Genomic DNA, 19705 nt, shown 5'->3' with positions numbered 1-19705 from the left:
TTGAAATTCACCGGTAAATGCTGCATTTCCACCCTAGGCTTATACTCGAGTCAATAAGTTTTCCCAGTTTTTTGTGGCAAAATTAGGGGGGTCGGCTTATACTCGAGTATATACGGTAAATAATTATTATTATTGTGCAGTTGGGTATCCGTATATTCATCCGTCCCGTGCTGCACACTTTTTTGTATGATTGTTTTGTATTTTTATCGTATTGCATTACAGAATGCTGTAGATAAGCCCCTGATGCCGGTGGGCTTACCTCACCCTCGATTTTGGAGGTGTCAGATTCCCTTTAAACAAACCCTGAATGCGGGGCCAGATCACACCATCCATATACATGGGGCCTGTGACATTAATGGTCACACCTTAAAAGATGATCCCTGCCACTGCTGGGACCTGTGAATTCTTCTGTCCCACTTATTCTAGTTTTAACTCCGCTGATGATTCCCCTCCATTGGGGAGGAAACGCATAGGGAAATCTATTTCATACATCAGTGGTGGGTATCCCACAGTAGTGTACAATTTGGTTACTGTCCATGTAAGGACAGGAGCAATGCAGGGGCACGACAGGGAATGAAAGGAAACCCTCTTTTGCCCCTTTACATTTGGAATGTATTTCCTGCTCCTGTTCGATGCAACACTGCTATGGTAAACTTCTAATACAGAGGTGAGACCAAACCATTTTTTATGGAGCACTGATATGCACGAGCACTTTATATATGTGGTATTATAGTTCTGTGTCACTTTTTCCTCTTGAGTGTTTATTTTAGGACTATCCAATAAAAGTTATATTTGTATCTATGGCCATGTGAGGGCTTATTTTTTTTGCGAAACGAGTTGCACTTTTGAGCGACATCATTGGTTTTAGCATGTTGTGTACTATAAATCGGGAAAAAAATTCCAAGTGTGGTGAAATTGCAAAAAAAGTGCAATCCCATACTTGTTTTTGTTTGGCTTTTTTACTAGGTTCACAAAATGCTAAAACTGACCTGTCAATATAATTCTCCAGGTCATTACGAGTTCATAGACACCAAACATGTCTAGGTTCTCTTTTATCGGAGTGCTGAAAAAAAATTCCAAACTTTGCTAAAAAAAAAAAAATTGTGCCATTTTCCGATACCCGTAGCGTCTCCATTTTTCGTGATCTGGGGTGGGTTTAGTGATCAGGTTAATCCTTTTTTTTATTCATAGATCGAGCGATTCTGATCGCGATACTAAATATGTGTAGGTTTGATTTTTTTTTTATTGTTTTATTTTGAATGGGGCGAAAGGGGGGTGATTTAAACATTATATATATATATATATATATATATATATATATATATATATATAATTTTTTTTTTTTTTTTTTTACTTTCGCCATGCTTCAATAGCCTAGAAGGAGGCTAGAAGCTGGCACAACTGGATCGGCTCAGCTACATAGCAGCGATCATCAGATCGCTGCTATGTAGCTGAATTGCAGGCTTGCTATGAGCGCCGACCACAGGGTGGCGCTCACAGCAGGCCGGCATCAGTAGCCATAGAGGTCTCGAGGACATCTATGGTTACTATCCTGATGCATCGCTGACCCCCGATCATGTGATGGGGTCGGCGCCGGTTAAATGCCGCTGTTCACCCGTCGCTATTGCGGGCACATGTCAGCTGTTCAAAACAGCTGACATGTCCCAGGCTTTGATGCGGGCTCACCGCCGGAGCCCGCATCAAAGCGGGGGTTCTGACCTCGGACGGGATAGTTAAACATTTCCCATTTATAATCTGTATTCCTATTTCTGAGGACATTGTCCCAGTCAACCAGATTAAGGGCATCTCTAAGCTGGTCAAACTTTACCTTTCTAAAGTTCAGTGTTTTTGTGACTCCCTGACAAGTCCCCCTGGCAAAAGACAAGTGAAACTGTACAATATTGTCTGACGACCTGCAGATTTGTTATTCTGTCAGGTCTATTAGATAGTATTAGGTCTAAAAGCGCTGCTCCTCTGGTTGGATTCTGCACCAATTGTTAAAGATAATTTTTCTTGGTTATTAGTAGAAACCTGTTGCATTTATGGGATTCGCAGGTCTGTTTCCCAGTTAATATCCGGGTAGTTAAAGTCCCCCATAACAAGGACCTCATAATGGGTTGCAGCTTCATCTTCAAAAAGAGAAAGAAGATAGATGATGCATTATGTAACCAACTTGTTCATTCCAGGCCTAGAAGACTTGGTGCGGTCGTTAAAAATCATGGAGGACATACAAAATGATAGGTGTAGTAGCTTTTGATGTGGGGTGTACTCATTTTTTTTTATCAACTAATTTGGGTAAACCTAAAGATTTTGTAATGAAAGTTATATTAACCTAACTTACAATGTTTTGATTACAAAAAATTGTTCCATGAAACTCCGTGTTGGCAACATTTTAGAAATTGTTCTTGTGTTCAGTGAGATATTGATAAAAATCTTACCGATCAAAGGGGTGTACTCATTTATGCTGAGCAATCACAGAACATAATTACCATTTCTTTCCTGTATGCCTTTTCTTCTGTTTTACAAGAAATGATTTATGTATGAAAGATTTCCACCATTCCGAACAAGCTTCTATGTGTGACTTCTCTCGTGGCTCCTAAGACTTGATTTTTTTGCAAAGCATTTCTCACAGTGTGAACATGAATACGGCTTCTCTCCTGTGTGAATTCTCTGATGTTTAATAAGATTCCCTTTAACATTGAAGGACCTCCCACATTCTGAACATGAATACGGCTTTTCTCCTGTGTGGATTCTTTGATGTCTAATAAGACTCGCTTTATCTGTAAAACATTTCACACATTCTGAACATGAAAATGGCTTCTCTCCTGTATGAATTCTCTGATGTTTAATTAGACTCCCTTTAACCGTGAATGACTTCCAACACAGTGAACATGAAAATGTATTTTCTCCTGTGTGGACTTTCTGATGTCTAATAAGATTTCCTTTAGTTGTAAAGCATTTCCCACATTCTGAACAGGAGTATGGAGTCACACAATTATGATTTTTCTGATGTGTAATAAGATTCCATTTATCTATGAAGGCCTTCCCACATTCCGAACATGAAAATGGCTTTTCTCCTGTGTGAGTTCTCTCATGCATCACAAATTTTGATTTATACGTAAAGAATTTCCCACATTCTGAACAGGAGTATGGCTTTTCTCCTTTGTGCTTTCTGTGTGTTAAAATATCTAAGCTTCCAGTAAGTTGCTTGTCACACTGAAATCTTGTATCCACTTTGTCACCTGGAATTGTGGTAACAATGCGAGATTGCTCAGGAGAGGGTTCCTCATGATTAGGAGGATTATAAGAAAATGAAGTTCTGTGAAGTCCAGGAGGTCCATGAAGGGTAATGATGTTTTCTCCATTAGAGTGCTTCCCGATATCTTCTTTAAAACTTAGCGATGACCAGTTATTCTCACAAGGATTTCCTATAAGGATGAAAGATAGACTGGATGTGATTTTTTTTTCGATAACACAAAATGGATTTCTAATTTCTATTATGGAGCTCACAACGAAAACCCTCGTCAGTAAAAGTACCAGTAATAAGGAAGACATCTACATGCCATAACATTAACACAACGACGGGTAAAATGAATAACACTTATAAACTGGTGACATTTACACTTGGGTAGGATTTGCTGCCGCAAAAAGAATTCCAAAAATTGTTGAGGTTTCAACGTGGTTTATTCTATGCGTTCCAGGGTTCAGGTGACCCCCTTCATCAGGATATACCACAAATATTGTACAAGAGTCATAGGTATACAGGGTTTAAGTACACCTCAGCATTTGCAAGCGGTTCCACTCTCAGTGAGACCGTGTTTCTCTTTTTTTTTTTTTCTTTCTTTCTCTCTTTTCAATTTTTGTTATCCTATAAACAAAAATAAGGCTAAATGTGTAAAATATTAATTTGTATTTCTCTGATGATTTTTAATCTTGTCATGTGAACTTCCTGATGAGCCTGAACTCTGACACTGGGTGTTATCTGATCCATTGGGCGTCGCTTCCAAATGCTGACGTGTACTTAAACCCTGTATACCTATGACTCTTGTACAATATTTGTGGTATGTCCTGATGAAGGGGGTCACCTGAACCCTGAAACACGTAGAATAAACCACGTTGAAAACTCAACAATTTTTGGAATTCTTCTTGCCGCAGCGCGGGGATGATCCTTTTTTCCTACCTACCGTATATACTCGAGTATAAGCCGACCCGAGTATAATCCGACCCCCCTAATTTTGCCACAAAAAAACTGGGAAAACTTATTGACTCGAGTATAAGCGTAGGGTGGGAAATGCAGCAGCTACCGGTAAATGTCAAAAATAAATATAGATGCTCCATACCATTCATTATTGCCCCATAGATGCTCCATATAAACCTGTGCCATATAATGCTCTGCACCGTTCATTATTGCCCCGTAGATGTGCCATATAAAGCTGTGCCATATAGTGCTCTGCACCGTTCATTATTGCCCCATAGATGTGCCATAGAAAGCTGTGCCATATAGTGCTCTGCCATATAGAATGCTCTGCACCGTTGATTATTGCCCCATAGATGTGCCATATAAATCTGTGCAATATATAATGCTGCTGCTGCTGCAATAAAAAAAAAAAACGACATACTCACCTCTCTTGCTTGCAGCTCCTCAGCGTCCCGTCTCGGCGTCTCTCCACAGTGACTGTTCAGGCAGAGGGCGGCGCGCACACTAGTACGTCATCGCGCCCTCTGACCTGCACAGTCACTGCAAGAGGACGCGAAGAGAGCGGCGCCCGGCGGGTGGAACGCGGACAGGTAAATATGACATACTTACCTGCCCCCGGTGTCCATTGCTCCTTCCCCCGGACAGCTGGTCTCCGGGTGCCGCAGCCTCTTCCTCTGTCAGCGGTCACATGGCACCGCTCATTAGAGAAATGAATATGCGGCTCCACTCCTATGGGAGTGGAGTCCATATTCATAACTTTAATGAGCGGTGCCACGTGACCGCTGAACAGGGAAGAGCTGCAGCACCGAAGACCGTGGGACAGGCAGGGACAGCGCCAGGAGCCCCGGAAGCAGGTAAGTATGCCTCAGACCTCTCTTCCCCTCACCCGCCAACCGTGACTCGAGTATAAGCCGAGAGGGGCACTTTCAGCCCAAAAATTGGGGCTGAAAATCTCAGCTTATACTCGAGTATATACGGTAAGTGTATATTTCAATCAGGTCCTGTGGATCTGCAGCAGCCGCCATTAATATATGTCCTTCCTTCAATCTCACCAGGTGAGTAGATCTCTTGGTGGGCAACTTTGTGTAACGTTTGATAAGACCCTATTTGCGCTTTTGTGTCTCCCTCTTTTCCCTGACAAACAGATGACATTGGCACAAGTCAGGGTTGGCAGAGATTAGACAGCAAATAAAACAGTTATTAAAGGAAACCTGTCATCAGGAATTACCCCCTAATGTACCGCCAGTGCCATTTCACTCTCGTAGCAAGCTTCCTATTATGCCCTTAGTGTAGATAAGTGTCCATGCAATTAAAAATGGAGCTTTAATATTTCACTACCGTATGCAAATGAGATTAACTAATCACAAAAATGACCATACATGCAGGAGCAGTTGAGCTCCAGCCACTGTAATCACGTCCTCAGTTTGCCTAAGGCAGTGTTACTCAACTCCAGTCCTCAAGACCCACCAACAGGGCAAATTTTCAGGATTTCCTTAGTATTGCACAGGTGATAATTTCATCACCTCTTCAAGCATTAATTCCATCACCTATGCAATACTAAGGAAATCAGGAAAACTTGACCTGTTGATGGGTCCTGAGGACTGGAGTAGAGAAACACTGGCCTAAGGGAACCTTTAGAAGCCTGCAATAGCACTGAAGGCACATTAACCCCTTAAGGACCAAGCCACTTTGTACACTAATGGCCAAGCCTCATTTTACAATACTGACCAGAGCCTACCACTCATTGTTCACCGAGCTTTGTGAAAACCCGCAAAAGTTTTTCAAGTACACTAGAATGTCTGAACAGAGCTTCCAAGAATTGCTGCATCCTGTGCGAGGATCCATCACCAGGCAGGACACCTGGTGAGGAACGTCTTTTGGTGACCCTAAGGTATGTAATTTTGAAAAAGAAACACCTGTCATTAATCTTGTTCTAAATGCCATTTACTGATTTTTTTTCTCCCCATTTTCTTTTCCACAGATTCCTGGCTACCGGAGAGAACTTAAGATCTCTACTAGTGATGAGCGAATATACTCGTTACTTGAGATTTCCCGAGCACGCTCGGGTGTCCCCCGAGTATTTTTTAGTACTCGTAAATTTAGTTTTTATTGCCGCAGCTGAATGATTTACATCTGTTAGCCAGCATAAGTGCATGTGGGGGTTGTCTGGTTACTAGGGAATCCCCACATGTAATCAAGCTGGCTAACAGATGTAAATCATTGAGCTCCGGCAATAAAAACTACATTTCCGAGCACTAAAAAATACTCGGAGGACACCCAAGCATGCTTGGGAAAGCTCGAGTAACGAGTATATTCGCTCATCACTAATCTCTACATTTTCAATTTCAGTATTGGACTGTCCACCCTTTCTGGGATTGTTGGAGACACCTGCATTGTGTGACGTTCTGCGTGTAGAAATCCTCCCACAACTGAACTCTGGCTGAAAAATGCAGAAAAATTCAAGGAAATTTGTAATTTTCCAAACTGTGTGGGGGCTGTGGACGGCAAACACATTTGGATTCTGAAACCTGCTGGAAGTGGATCCGAGTATTTCAATTATAAAAAATACTTTTCCATTGTTCTCATGGTTTGGTTTGCTGGCAGCTAAATGGCGCATTTTGGGAACACCAATCAATCTTAAAATTGAGACAATTGATGAGATTGTGCAAGTGTGTGTTGTCCTGCATAATTACATCCTGTCAAAAGAGCAATCCCACTTCGAACTTGAGGAACCTGTTAATACCACATTGCCGAATTACCATGCTCACCCTCTGAGGACTACAGTGGAAGTTGCCCAAGTGAGGGATAAATTGGATGCCTACTTTGTTTCTGATATTGGAGGTGTGGCATGGCAAGATGAAATGGTTTAAGCTGTAAATAAGTCAAGTGTACCTGTAATGTTATATGCCTGTACTGTTTGCTAACTGTAATATTGACACCTTGACTGTAACTTTAATAATAATCACCTTAACTGTAACACCCATTAATACTTCACTCAACAATACACTCAACAATACACACGTTTAAAAAAAGAGATAAAGAAAACACAGGGAGAGTTACTGAGAAACAAAATAATTTTTAGTAACAAAAATAAAAACCTTTTAAAATTTTACATAAAAAAGGAAAATAATGTGATTTACTTTTGGAGTCTGCGGGAGGGTGTTACATGGTGGACCTGAGGGGTGTCGGGCTGAGATGGTAGGCTAGGAGTGGTTGAGGAATTAGGGGAAGAGGAAATAACAGTCAATTGGAGGATTGGGTACAAAATATTGGCAGAGGACACATTAGGAGTGGAAAAACAAGTTGGAAGGGATTGACACATTGGATGGGAAAGAACCAAGGGAAGGTGTGGACAGACTTGGAAAAAAAAGACACATTCGGAGGGGAGGGTGAAGGGGGTGGTTAATGCTTTCCTTTTCGCTTCCTGGCCTTTGTTTTGCTGCTTCTTCGGCCTTTTGGTTCCTGTTGCTGCCTGGTGGGAGTGGACGGCTGGGCTGCTGCACTCGGCTGAGTGGTTGAAGGGGAAGGCTGGGCTGTGGCACTCGGCTGCATGGTTGAAGAGGAAGGCTGGGCTGCTGCACTCGGCTGCGTGGTTGAAGAGGAAGGCTGGGCTGCTGCACTCGGCTGCGTGGTTGAAGTGGAAGGCTGGGCTGCTGCACTCAGCTGCATGGTGTAGCTGGGTACTGTTGAAACAGTCCTAATGTCCAGCGGTGGTTGTGGTGGTGGATAGTGCACTGATGCTGTCCTGGAGCTTGTTGTCCTGTAGGAAATGAAGTTTCTGCCTGTTGCCGATATCGGGACCGCTGTATGGCCTCGGTATAAGCAGCCTGACAGGCCTTCATCACATAGAGCTGGACATCAGGACTAAGGTTTTCCGTCACACCCTGTTCTATAGCGGAAAAATAATATCGCGCCGGTCTCTGAAGGTCGGCTTCCAGGCGGTCAAGGTGTCTGTGGACTTCCTGGAATAGTGTGTTCACATGAGAGATCCCACTATCCATTCTTTCTACAACCGCCTTGATCCCAGCCTGGAAGACCGAGCATAAGTGAATAAACTCAGGCATGACCGACCTCTCCCAGGCCCTCTGCCGCTGGCGAGCAGACCCAAGTAAAGTAGTGGCAGAGGGCTGGCAGAGGAGAAAATCAGATGGACCGGCTTCCTGTTCCCCAGCCTGTGAAGCCTACCTGGTTGCTCTATCACTGGTGGATGAGTGGCCTGCTCGTTGGCTGGTCGATGAGGGGCCGCTCCAACAGAGGACGATCCAGATTGTGTGGTGCTGCACCAGGTTCTGTGTGGAAAATAAATGAAAAACATTAGTAAAAAAACAAAACAAAGTTTAAATAATAGTAAGACAACACAAAAGATACTCACGTTCGCTGAGAAACCGCAGGCTTCTAAAAAGAAAGCTGATGATGGTTATATTTTCTGATTTTTCGAGCAGCACCACTTTGAACTCGAATCTCCTCTCTCATGTCCTTATTGAAGCGATCTTTCATCAAACGCCAACGGACTTTTATTCTCTTCACTGTGAAGAGGGAAGAAAAAAAAAATAACTGTACAAAGACACCAACATTTACAGCAAAACCGACGCGTAAGACCACATTGCAATACTTACAAAAATCCTTTCTGACTTGCGGCCTTGCATGGTCCCAATCATCCAACAGCAATCTGGCCACTTCTTCCCAGAGTCATCGGATCAAGGCTGAGTCGGAATGATTCCAATCACGGGGTCCCACAACGCTGCTCGCTCTTGCACTGCTTGAATAAGTAACTCATTATCTATGTCACGTTGTGGAACCTATAGATGAAATACAAAAAAAGAATTTGTAAGTAAAACTGAAAACAAATTCTTTTACAACTCTGATAAAGGATACTTACAACCCATCTTTCCTCATCAGCAACTTAAGGCTGACGACCCTGGGAAGATTCATTTCCACTTGACTGCTCCTGCTCTTCTGATCTGGAAGGTTCCTGTAAAGAAAATACATGATTTACCACATGTTTAGTATTGACAGTCAATACATATCAATCAGTAAATCAAATGTGATTACATAATCAGTGTCATGTCCACTTTCGGAATCGTCAGTGGAGGACATGTTGGAAGAGCAGCCAGTAGTCAAGTGAAACACTAGAGAAAAGAACAGATAAGAAAAATTTAACTTGCTAAGAGCCAAACACAATGCGCCCCCCCCCCCCCCCAAAAAAAAAAAACAGAACAATGGACACCAATATTTACAACAGGCAGTAGTTAGGAAGACGGCAGCACCAGGAAGACGGCAGCAGCACCAGGACGGCAGCAGCACCAGGACGGCAGCAGCACCAGGACGGCGTCAGCACAAGAAAGGCGGCAGCACCAGGATGGCGGCAGCACCAGGACGGCCGCACCAGGACAGCAGCACCAGGACTGGAGCAGCAAACAGTCTACAAGGAACAGAACAAATAATTAGTACAGAGTACAGACTGCAAAGACAGTTATTTTCAAAGCTTCTATACTTACATCTAGAGTCTTGTGCTTCCATCCAGAGTCTTGTCCAGAAACTTGTGCTTCCATCCAGAGTCTTGAGAGTAATGGACCACCTGTCTCCAGACCCTCTTTTATACATCAGGGATTTTGCAGGTGGTAACATCATTTCCTGGACATGATTAGTGTGAAGTACGTATGCGTATCGAACACATGTGTACGCATGTCCTTGCGTAACAATGTGTTCCCATAGACAGTAATGCGTTTTTTGACGCAATCATCATCCGCATGCGCATGATTGCACAATATTTGACGCCTCAAAAAATGCAACATGTTGCATTCGCCAGGCACCGCCGCACACCGCGAAACGACGCATGCGTATGTATGTCCCTGCTTACACCATGTTAAAGATATGTAAACATGCGGATGTATGCGGATCATACGTTGTGCACAGAACCGCTAATGTGAACCCGGCCTTAGCGAACATGCAAATATGCCATTATAGTGCCCGGATATATTGCAGTGGCTGGTAGGGTGAAGTGCCAGTACACTGTAGCATCCAGTACACTGTAGTGCCCTGTACATTGTAGTGCCCAGTACTATTTTGTGCCCGTACATTGTTGTGTCCCGTACACTGTAGTGCCCATACATTGAAGTGCCTTGTACATTTTAGTACCCTGTACACTGTAGTGCCCTGTACATTGTAGTGTCCAGTACATTATGCTGAGCTCATGCTTCTGGAGACACGCATCTGTGGGGCTCAGGAGGCGGGGGTATTTGGATTTAGGAGCTCATATTTTGGTGGATTTATTTTGTTGTTAGCCACATCACTTTTCCAAAGCCTTTGTGCTATCAGTAATGTGGACACTTCCTACAATTCTGTTAACAAATGATGAACAAATGACGAACCTTAGTGGGGACTTTTTTTGGGTTGACTAGAAGCTTTTATCGAAGGCATTTTGAGGTAAACAACGTTTTGGATCACATTTATCCTGTGCTCTACGCTGAGAAATTACATCAGGGTTTCCATCTAAATCTACAAAATACACGATTCAGATAACACTTCCGATGGATCCATTCCCTATAATGAGGCAGCAGAGTTACTCTAGACTCTGTCTGGCCTTTGTTCAGTGGTGTCCTTTTCAGAGATACACAAAACTGGTCGATTACCCTTTTATGCACGCTTAAAAAGATGGTCACCGCCGAATCATAGGACAGAGTGCGTCCACAGTGCCTCCTTCTGCTTCTTTATAGGGAATCTTCCACTAGAGGTTCTGTCTGAATCACAAGCGCAGACATTTATATGGCAGCACGGAACTTACAGAAAAACATGAAAGTAAAGGATTGAAGTAATCTTAAAAAATTTATAATTAGAAAAATGAAATCTGTAATTCCTAAATCATTAAAAAGAGGTGTGAAGATGGCCCCGTTATTCATCGGTGCACCGCCGGACTCTGTACAGGAGCAGCCGCGCCATCACCGGACACTTATGTAGTGAACAGTGAATGAAGCTTCACTGCACTGGAGACTTCACACGATATCATACACCGGTCAAAAATTGTCGCACGCTGGCCATTATTACAGACTAGACATTATTACATACCTGTGGAAACATCTCCCGGAATCTCCTCCTTCCCGCCACTCACACACGGCTGATCCCCCCTCATCATCGTTTCTTCTTCTGTCTCCTCCTTCACTTTATTGTTAGTCGAGTCTTCCTCCTGATATATCAGATGTAACAATCAGCACAATACAAGAAACCACCAAAATATGTGACATCTATGACCTCAATCCGAAATGTCCTTGATATACAGATCCGGTACAGGGCTCAGTGCCGTCTACCTGATGATCCTCCGGGATGTTGTGATTCTCCTCTGGACAGTCCTGGGGACACAGAGGACGGGGACATCTCTCTGGTGGATTTTTTTCCATGAGTTCATCTGTAGGAAACACACAGTGATGGAATACAGTGGCATGTTAACCCATTCACCTCGAAGCCTGTTTTCACCTTCCTGACCAGGCCAACTTTACAATTCTGACCACTGTTGCTTTTTCTATAACTATAGAATGCTTCAACGGATCCCGCTGATTCTGAGAATGCTTTCTCGTGACATACTGTACATTATGATAGTGGTAAAAGTTCTTTGATATGACTTAACACTTAATAGGTAAAAAAAAAAGGAAATTTGGCGAACATTTTACAATTTTCAAACTTTTAATTTTTATGTCCTAAAATCATAGAGTGGTGTCACACAAAATACTGAATAAGTAACATTTCCCACATGTCTACTTTACTTCAGCACAATTTTTGAAACAATTTTTTTTTGTTAGGAAATTATAAGGGTTAAAAGTTGACCAGCGATTTTTCATTTTTCCAGCAAAATTTACAAAACCATTTTTTAGGAACCAAATCACATTTGAAGTCACTTTGAGGGGTCTATATAATAGAAAATACCAAAAAATTACTCCATTCTAAAAACTGCACCCCTCAAGGTGCTCAAAACCACATTCAAGAAGTTTATTAACCCTTCTGGTGCTTCACAGGAATTTTTGGAATGTGGAAGAAAAAAATAAACATTTACTTTTCTTTCACAAAAATTTTCATGTAGACCTAATTGTTTTTTACTTTCACAAGGGTAAACAGGAGAAAATGGACCATACATTTTGTTTTGCAATTTCTCCTGAGTATGCCATATGTGGGGAAAATCTACTGTTTGGGCACACGGCAGAACTCGGAAGGGAAGGAGCGCCATTTCACTTTTTCAATGTAAAATTTGCTGGCATAATTAGCAGTCGCCATGTTGCGTTTGGAGAGCCCCTGATGTGCCTAAAGAGTGGAAACCCCCCACAAGAGACACAATTTTGGAACCTAGACTCCTTAGGGAACTCATCTAGATGTGTATTGAGCATCTTGAACCCCCAAGTGCTTCACAGAAGTTTATGACGTTAAGCTGTGGAAAAAAAAAAAAACACACATTTTCCCAGGTAAATCTTTTTTATCTTGAAATTTTGCATTTTTGTAAGGGTATCAATAGAAATTTCTGAATACAATTTGTTGTGCAATTTCTCCCGAGTACACCGGAACCCCATATGTGGGGGAATACTACTGTTTGGGTGCATGGGAGGGCTTGGAAGGAGCACCATTTGACTTTTTAAATGTAAAATTGAGTAATTAGCAGATGCCTTGGGAGCGGTGTGGCTGTCTCTGAGACTTCAGAGATTTTGGACATTTTTGCGGATTTTTATGCGGACCTATATTCCTCTCAGGTAGATGGGTCGGTGGAGGACACGGTGGCGTTCCTTGAGGAATTGGAGCTCCCAAGGCTGAGTGACATAGATAGAGAAGATTTGGAAGCTCCCATCACTGAGGAGGAGTTGGGTCGGGCACTGCAGTCTATGGCTAATGGGAAGGCACCTAGTGTAGATGGATTTCCTGCCGAAATTTATAAAAACTTTGGGGAAGTGCTGATCCCTAAATTAAGGGTACTTCTGGAGGAGGCTAGGAGTGGTGGTCGTCTACCGGCATCTATGCGGGAGGCCATAATAGTGGTGATTCCTAAGGAGGGGAAGGACCCGACACAGCCGGATTCATATCGGCCAATCTCCTTGCTTACTACAGACGTTAAACTTCTGGCTAAGGTGTTGGCGATGAGGTTGACAAGTGTTATTTCCGCCTGGTGCACTCAGACCAGTCCGGCTTTATGCCTGATCGGTCCACTGCGATCAACTTATGAAGGCTGTATATGAATTTGCAACTCAGATCCGACAACTGTGGCCAGAGAGTTATTGCATCTTTAGACGCCCATAAGGCATTCGATAGTGTGGAGTCGGGATATCTCTGGCAGGTGCTCCGAAGTATGGGGTTTGGACCGCAGTTCATATCCTGGATTCGACTGATGTACTCGATGCCGATGGCTAGGGTTAGGGTAAATGGGGAGTTATCACGGACCATACAACTGGCTAGAGGGACGAGACAGGGGTGTCCGCTCTCTCCTCTTTTGTTTGCTCTGGCTGTGGAACCACTGGCTGATAAGCTTCGACGGTCTGATGAGGTGACTGGGTTTAATCCCTTCATGACCCAGCCTATTTTGACCTTAAAGACCTTGCCGTTTTTTGCAATTCTGACCAGTGTCCCTTTATGAGGTAATAACTCAGGAACGCTTCAATGGATCCTAGCGGTTCTGAGATTGTTTTTTTCGTGACATATTGGGCTTCATGTTAGTGGTAAATTTAGGTCAATAAATTCTGTGTTTATTTGTGATAAAAACGGAAATTTGACGAAAATTTTGAAAATTTCGCAATTTTCACATTTTGAATTTTTATTCTGTGAAACCAGAGAGGTATGTGACACAAAATAGTTAATAAATAACATTTCCCACACGTCTACTTTACATCAGCACAATTTTGGAAACAAAATTTTTTTTTGCTAGGAAGTTATAAGGGTTAAAATTTGACCAGCAATTTCTCATTTTTACAACGAAATTTACAAAACCATTTTTTTTAGGGACCACCTCACATTTGAAGTCAGTTTGAGGGGTCTATATGGCTGAAAATACCCAAAAGTGACACCATTCTAAAAACTGCACCCCTCAAGGTGCACAAAACCACATTCAAGAAGTTTATTAACCCTTCAGGTGCTTCACAGCAGCAGAAGCAACATGGAAGGAAAAAATGAACATTTAACTTTTTAGTCACAAAAATGATTTTTCAGCAACAATTTTTGTATTTTCCCAATGGTAAAAGGAGAAACTGAACCACGAAAGTTGTTGTCCAATTTGTCCTGAGTACGCTGATACCTCATATGTGGGGGTAAACCACTGTTTGGGCGCACGGCAGGGCTTGGAAGGGAAGGAGCGCCATTTGACTTTTTGAATGAAAAATTGGCTCCACTCTTTAGCGGACACTATGTCACATTTGGAGAGCCCCCGTGTGCCTAAAAATTGGAGCTCCCCCACAAGTGACCCCATTTTGGAAACTAGACGCCCCAAGGAACTTATCTAGATGCACAGTGAGCCCTTTAAACCCCCAGGTGCTTCACAAATTGATCCGTAAAAATGAAAAAGTACTATTTTTTCACAAAAAAAATTCTTTTAGCCTCAATTTTTTCATTTTCACATGGACAACAGGATAAAATGGATCCTAAAATTTGTTTGGCAATTTCTCCCGAGTACACCGATACCTCACATGTGGGGGTAAACCACTGTTTGGGCACATGGTAAGGCTCGGAAGGGAAGGAGCGCCATTTGACTTTTTGAATGAAAAATTATCTCCATCGTTAGCGGACACCATGTCGCGTTTGGAGAGACCCTGTGTGCTTAAACATTGGAGCTCCCCCACAAGTGACCCCATTTTGGAAACTGGACCCCCCAAGGAACTTATCTAGATGCCTAGTGAGCACTTTAAACCCTCAGGTGCTTCACAAATTGATCCGTGAAAATGAAAAAGTACTTTTTTTTTCACAAAAAAATTATTTTCGCCTCAATTTTTTCATTTTCACATGGGCAATAGGATAAAATGGATCCTAAAATTTGTTGAGCAATTTCTCCCGAGTATGCCGATACCTCATATGTGGGGGTAAACCACTGTTTGGGCACACGGCAGGGCTCGGAAGGGAAGGCGCGCCTTTTGACTTTTTGAATGGAAAATTAGCTCCAATTGTTAGCGGACAGCATGTCGCATTTGGAGAGCCCCTGTGTGCCTATGCAATGGAGCTCCCCCACAAGTAACCCCATTTTGGAAACTAGACCCCCCAAGGAACTTATCTAGATGCATACTGAGCACTTTAAACTCCCAGGTGCTTCACATAAGTTTATAATGCAGGGCCATGAAAATAAAAAATAATTTTTCTTTTCTCAAAAATGATTTTTTTAGCCTGGAATTTCCTATTTTGCCAATGGTAATAGGAGAAATTGGACCACAAATGTTGTTGTCCAGTTTGTCCTGAGTACGCAGATACCCCATATGTGGGGGTAAACCACTGTTTGGGCGCACGGCAGGGCTCAGAAGGGAAGGCACGCCATTTGGCTTTTTAAATGGAAAATTAGCTCCAATCATTAGCGGACACCGTGTCGCGTTTGGAGAGCCCCTGTGTGCCTAAACATTGGAGATCCCCCACAAATTACCCCATTTTGGAAACTAGACCCCCAAAGGAACTAATCTAGATGTGTGGTGAGCACTTTGAACCCTCAAGTGCTTCACAGAAGTTTATAATGCAGAGCCATGAAAAAAAAAAAAAAAAAATATTTTCTCAAAAATGATTTTTTAGCCCGCAATTTTTTATTTTCCCAAGGGTAACAGGAGAAATTTGACCCCAAAAGTTATTGTCCAGTTTCTCCTGAGTACGCTGATACCCAATATGTGGGGGTAAACCACTGTTTAGGCACATGCTGGGGCTCGGAAATGAAGTAGTGACGTTTTGAAATGCAGACTTTGATGGAATGCTCTGCGGGCGTCACGTTGCGTTTGCAGAGCCCGTGATGTGGCTAAACAGTAGAAACCCCCCACAAGTGACCCCAATTTGGAAACTAGACCCCGAAAGGAACTTATCTAGATGTGAGGTGAGCACTTTGAACCCCCAAGTGCTTCACAGACGTTTACAACGCAGAGCCGTGAAAATAAAAAATCATTTTTCTTTCCTCAAAAATGATGTTTTAGCAAGCAATTTTTTATTTTCTCAAGGGTAACAGGAGAAATTGGACCCAAGTAATTGTTGCGCAGTTTGTCCTGAGTATGCGGATACCCCATATGTGGGGGTAAACCACTGTTTGGGAACACGTCGGGGCTCGGAAGTGAGGGAGCACTATTTGACTTTTTGAATACAAGATTGGTTGGAATCAATGGTGGCGCCATGTTGCGTTTGGAGACCCCCTGATGTGCCTAAACAGTGGAAACCCCTCAATTCTACCTCCAGCACTAACCCCCCCACACCCCTAACCCTAATCCCAACTGTAGCCATAACCTTAAACACAACCCTAACCCCAACACACCCGTAACCCCAACACACCCCTAACCCTAAGGCTATGTGCCCACGTTGCGGATTCGTATGAGATTTTTCAGCACCATTTTTGAAAAATCCGCGGGTAAAAGGCACTGCGTTTTACCTGCGGATTGCCAGTGTTTTTTGTGCGGATTTCACCTGCGGATTCCTATTGAGGAACAGGTGTAAAACGCTGCGGAATCCGCACAAAGAATTGACATGCTGCGGAAAATACAACGCAGCGTTCCCGCGCGGTATTTTCCGCAACATTGGGCACAGCGGATTTGGCTTTCCATATGTTTACATGGTACTGTAAACCTGATGGAACTCTGCTGCGAATCCGCAGCCAAATCCGCACCGTGTGCACATAGCCTAATCCAAAAGGTATGTGCACACGCTGCGGAAAACGCTGCGGATCCGCAGCAGTTTCCCATGAGTTTACAGTTCAATGTAAACCTATGGGAAACAAAAATCGCTGTACACATGCTGCGGAAAAACTGCACGGAAACGCAGCGGTTTACATTCCGCAGCATGTCACTTCTTTCTGCGGATTCCGCAGCGGTTTTACAACTGCTCCAAAAGAAAATCGCAGTTGTAAAACCGCAGTGAAATGCACAGAAAAAACATGGTAAATCCGCCATAAATCCGCAGCGGTTTAGCACTGCGGATTTATCAAATCCTCTGCGGAAAAATCCGCATAGGACCAGAATACGTGTGCACATCCCGAACCCTAACCCTACCCCTACCCCTAGTTCTTACCCCAACCTTAGTGGGAAAAAAAAAAAAATTTATTGTCCCTACCTATGGGGGTGACAAAGGGGGGGGGGGGTCATTTACTTTTTTTTTTATTTTGATCACTGAGATATAACCTATCTCAGTGATCAAAATTCACTCTGGAACGAATGTGCCGGCCGGCAGATTCGGCGGGCGCACTGCACATGCGCCCGCCATTTTGGAAGATGGCGGCGCCCAGGAAAGAAGACGGACGGTCCCCGGGAGGCCAGGTAAGCATAAGGGGGGGGAGATCAGGGCACAGGGGGGGGCGTCGGAGCACGGGGGGGGGGGGGGTGGATCGGAGCATGGGGGGGTGGATCGGAACACGGGGGGGTGGATTGGAGCACGGAGTGGGGGATCGCTGTGCCGGCGGGTGGATCGGACCCCGGGGGGGGGGGGGGAGGGATCGCTGTGCGGGGGGGTGGATCGGAGTGCGGGGGGGTTTGATTGGAGCACGGGGAGTGTGATTGGAGCACGGGGGGAGCGGACATGAGGACGGGGGAGCGGAGCACAGGACGGAGGGGAGCGGACCACAGATCGGGGGGCTGGGGGAGCGATCGGTGGGGTGGGGTGGGTGCACATTAGTGTTTCCAGCCATGGCCGATGATATTGCAGCATCGGCCATGGCTGGATTGTAATATTTCACCATTTTTTTAGGTGAAATATTACAAATCGCTGATTGGCTGTTGAAAGTGAAACTGCCAATCAGAGCGATCGTAGCCACGGGGGGGTGAAGCCACCCCCCCTGGGCTAAACTACCACTCCCCCTGTCCCTGCAGATCGGGTGAAATGGGAGTTAACCCTTTCACCCGATCTGCAGGGACGCGATCTTTCCATGACGCATATGCTGCGTCATGGGTCGGAATGGCACCGACTTTCATGACGCAGCGTATGCGTCAAAGGTCGGGAAGGGGTTAAATATGGGCTGATTGAAGAAAGGGTGGCGTTGTATGCGGATGACATTCTGCTCTTTCTGGCTGACCCGGGTACGTCCTTGGAGGGAGCCATTGGGATTATTGACCGTTTCGGATCGGTGTCGGGACTTAGGATAAACTGGAGTAACTCTGTCTTGTTTAAGGTGGATGATGATGGTGGGGAGCCACTGGAGGATGGGCGACTGGAGGTGACTAGCCAATTTAAGTACCTTGGAATATGGATATCTATGCCTGTTACTGACTATATACATAGAAATCTGACTCCAATCTTAGGTGTTCTTAAAGCGAAAGCGGATGCTTGGCTTAAACTGCATTTATCTGTGGTAGGCAGGGTGAATCTTATTAAAATGATTTTGATGCCAAAAATACTGTATATTCTTCATAATGCGCCAGTTTGGATACTGCGCGGGAGATTTAGACAGATTAACTCTCTGTTCAGGAATTTGATATGGGGGAGACAGCATCCGCGTATCAAACTGGAGACACTTCAGCGACCCAAGGAAGAAGGGGGACTGGCATTGCCTAACCTGAAATATATTTTCTTGCAGCCCAGAGTCAGCATTTAAAAGGCTGGGCGCATGAAGGGTCATCTGGGGCGGTACAGCGGCTGATGGAAGTGGTGACAAAAAGAAGGCCAGTAGTACAATGTTTGGAGGATGGATCCCTGGGGGCTCTGGGGAAATTATACCCGACTGTGTTGTTGATACGCAGGCTGTGGGGTAGGCTGAGACATATACGGGGGGTCACGGATTTGACTAGATTCTCACCGCTATGGCATAACAGCAACTTACAGGAGTTTGAGGCACTGGGGGTACTGACAGAATGGCAAGTCAAAGGGATTCAATACGTGTATCAAATAATTGGAGCGAGGTGAATTGAAATCATTTTCCCAATTGCAGGCGGAATTTGGTCTTGGGACTGCAGGGGAATTTCAGTATTTGCGGATGAGGCATGCTTTTGGAGCTCAGAGGGATATAGTACTGGAGTATGTGTGTAATGAAGGGACTACTGGGGGAGTCATATCTACTTTGTATAAAGATCTGTTGCACACTTTCCTATTGGGGTTTCCAATAATGGCAAGAGCTAAGTGGGAGAGGGATCTGGGTCCAATGGAGAATGAGACTTGGGAGTCGGTGCTAGAATGGGTCCCACGATTGTCACTGAGCGAACCGTATAGACTGTCACAGCTCTATGTGATACACAGGGTTTATAAGTCACCGATGGTGCTATATAAGGCTGGTTTGCGTGATGATTCTGAATGCCCGAGGTGTAAAACTGCAGATGCTGATATACTCCATATGATGTGGACGTGTCCGAGACTGGCTGCTTTTTGGGTGGTAGTTTTGAGTCGTATGGAAGG

At 44.1% G+C, this 19705-nt stretch overlaps 1 protein-coding gene across 1 annotated transcript in view; it reads right to left on the bottom strand.

The window, feature by feature from the left end:
* Nucleotides 1–19705, bottom strand: part of LOC138658302 (zinc finger protein 91-like) — a 117449-nt gene that overhangs the window by 20838 nt on the left and 76906 nt on the right. Inside the window, exons 11-14 of the mRNA XM_069745778.1 lie at nt 11503–11600; nt 11264–11381; nt 2583–3428; nt 2490–2515 (exon numbers count right to left, since the gene is read on the bottom strand). Of these exons, the coding sequence (XP_069601879.1) occupies nt 2490–2515; nt 2583–3428; nt 11264–11381; nt 11503–11600 (1088 nt within the window). The remainder of the gene's footprint in view (nt 1–2489; nt 2516–2582; nt 3429–11263; nt 11382–11502; nt 11601–19705) is intronic.

This window comes from Ranitomeya imitator, chromosome 1 (assembly GCF_032444005.1).
Source record: "Ranitomeya imitator isolate aRanImi1 chromosome 1, aRanImi1.pri, whole genome shotgun sequence".
NCBI lineage: Eukaryota > Metazoa > Chordata > Amphibia > Anura > Dendrobatidae > Ranitomeya > Ranitomeya imitator.
The sequence above is the reverse complement of the archived record's forward strand: the minus strand, read 5'-3'. Positions and strand labels throughout refer to the sequence as shown.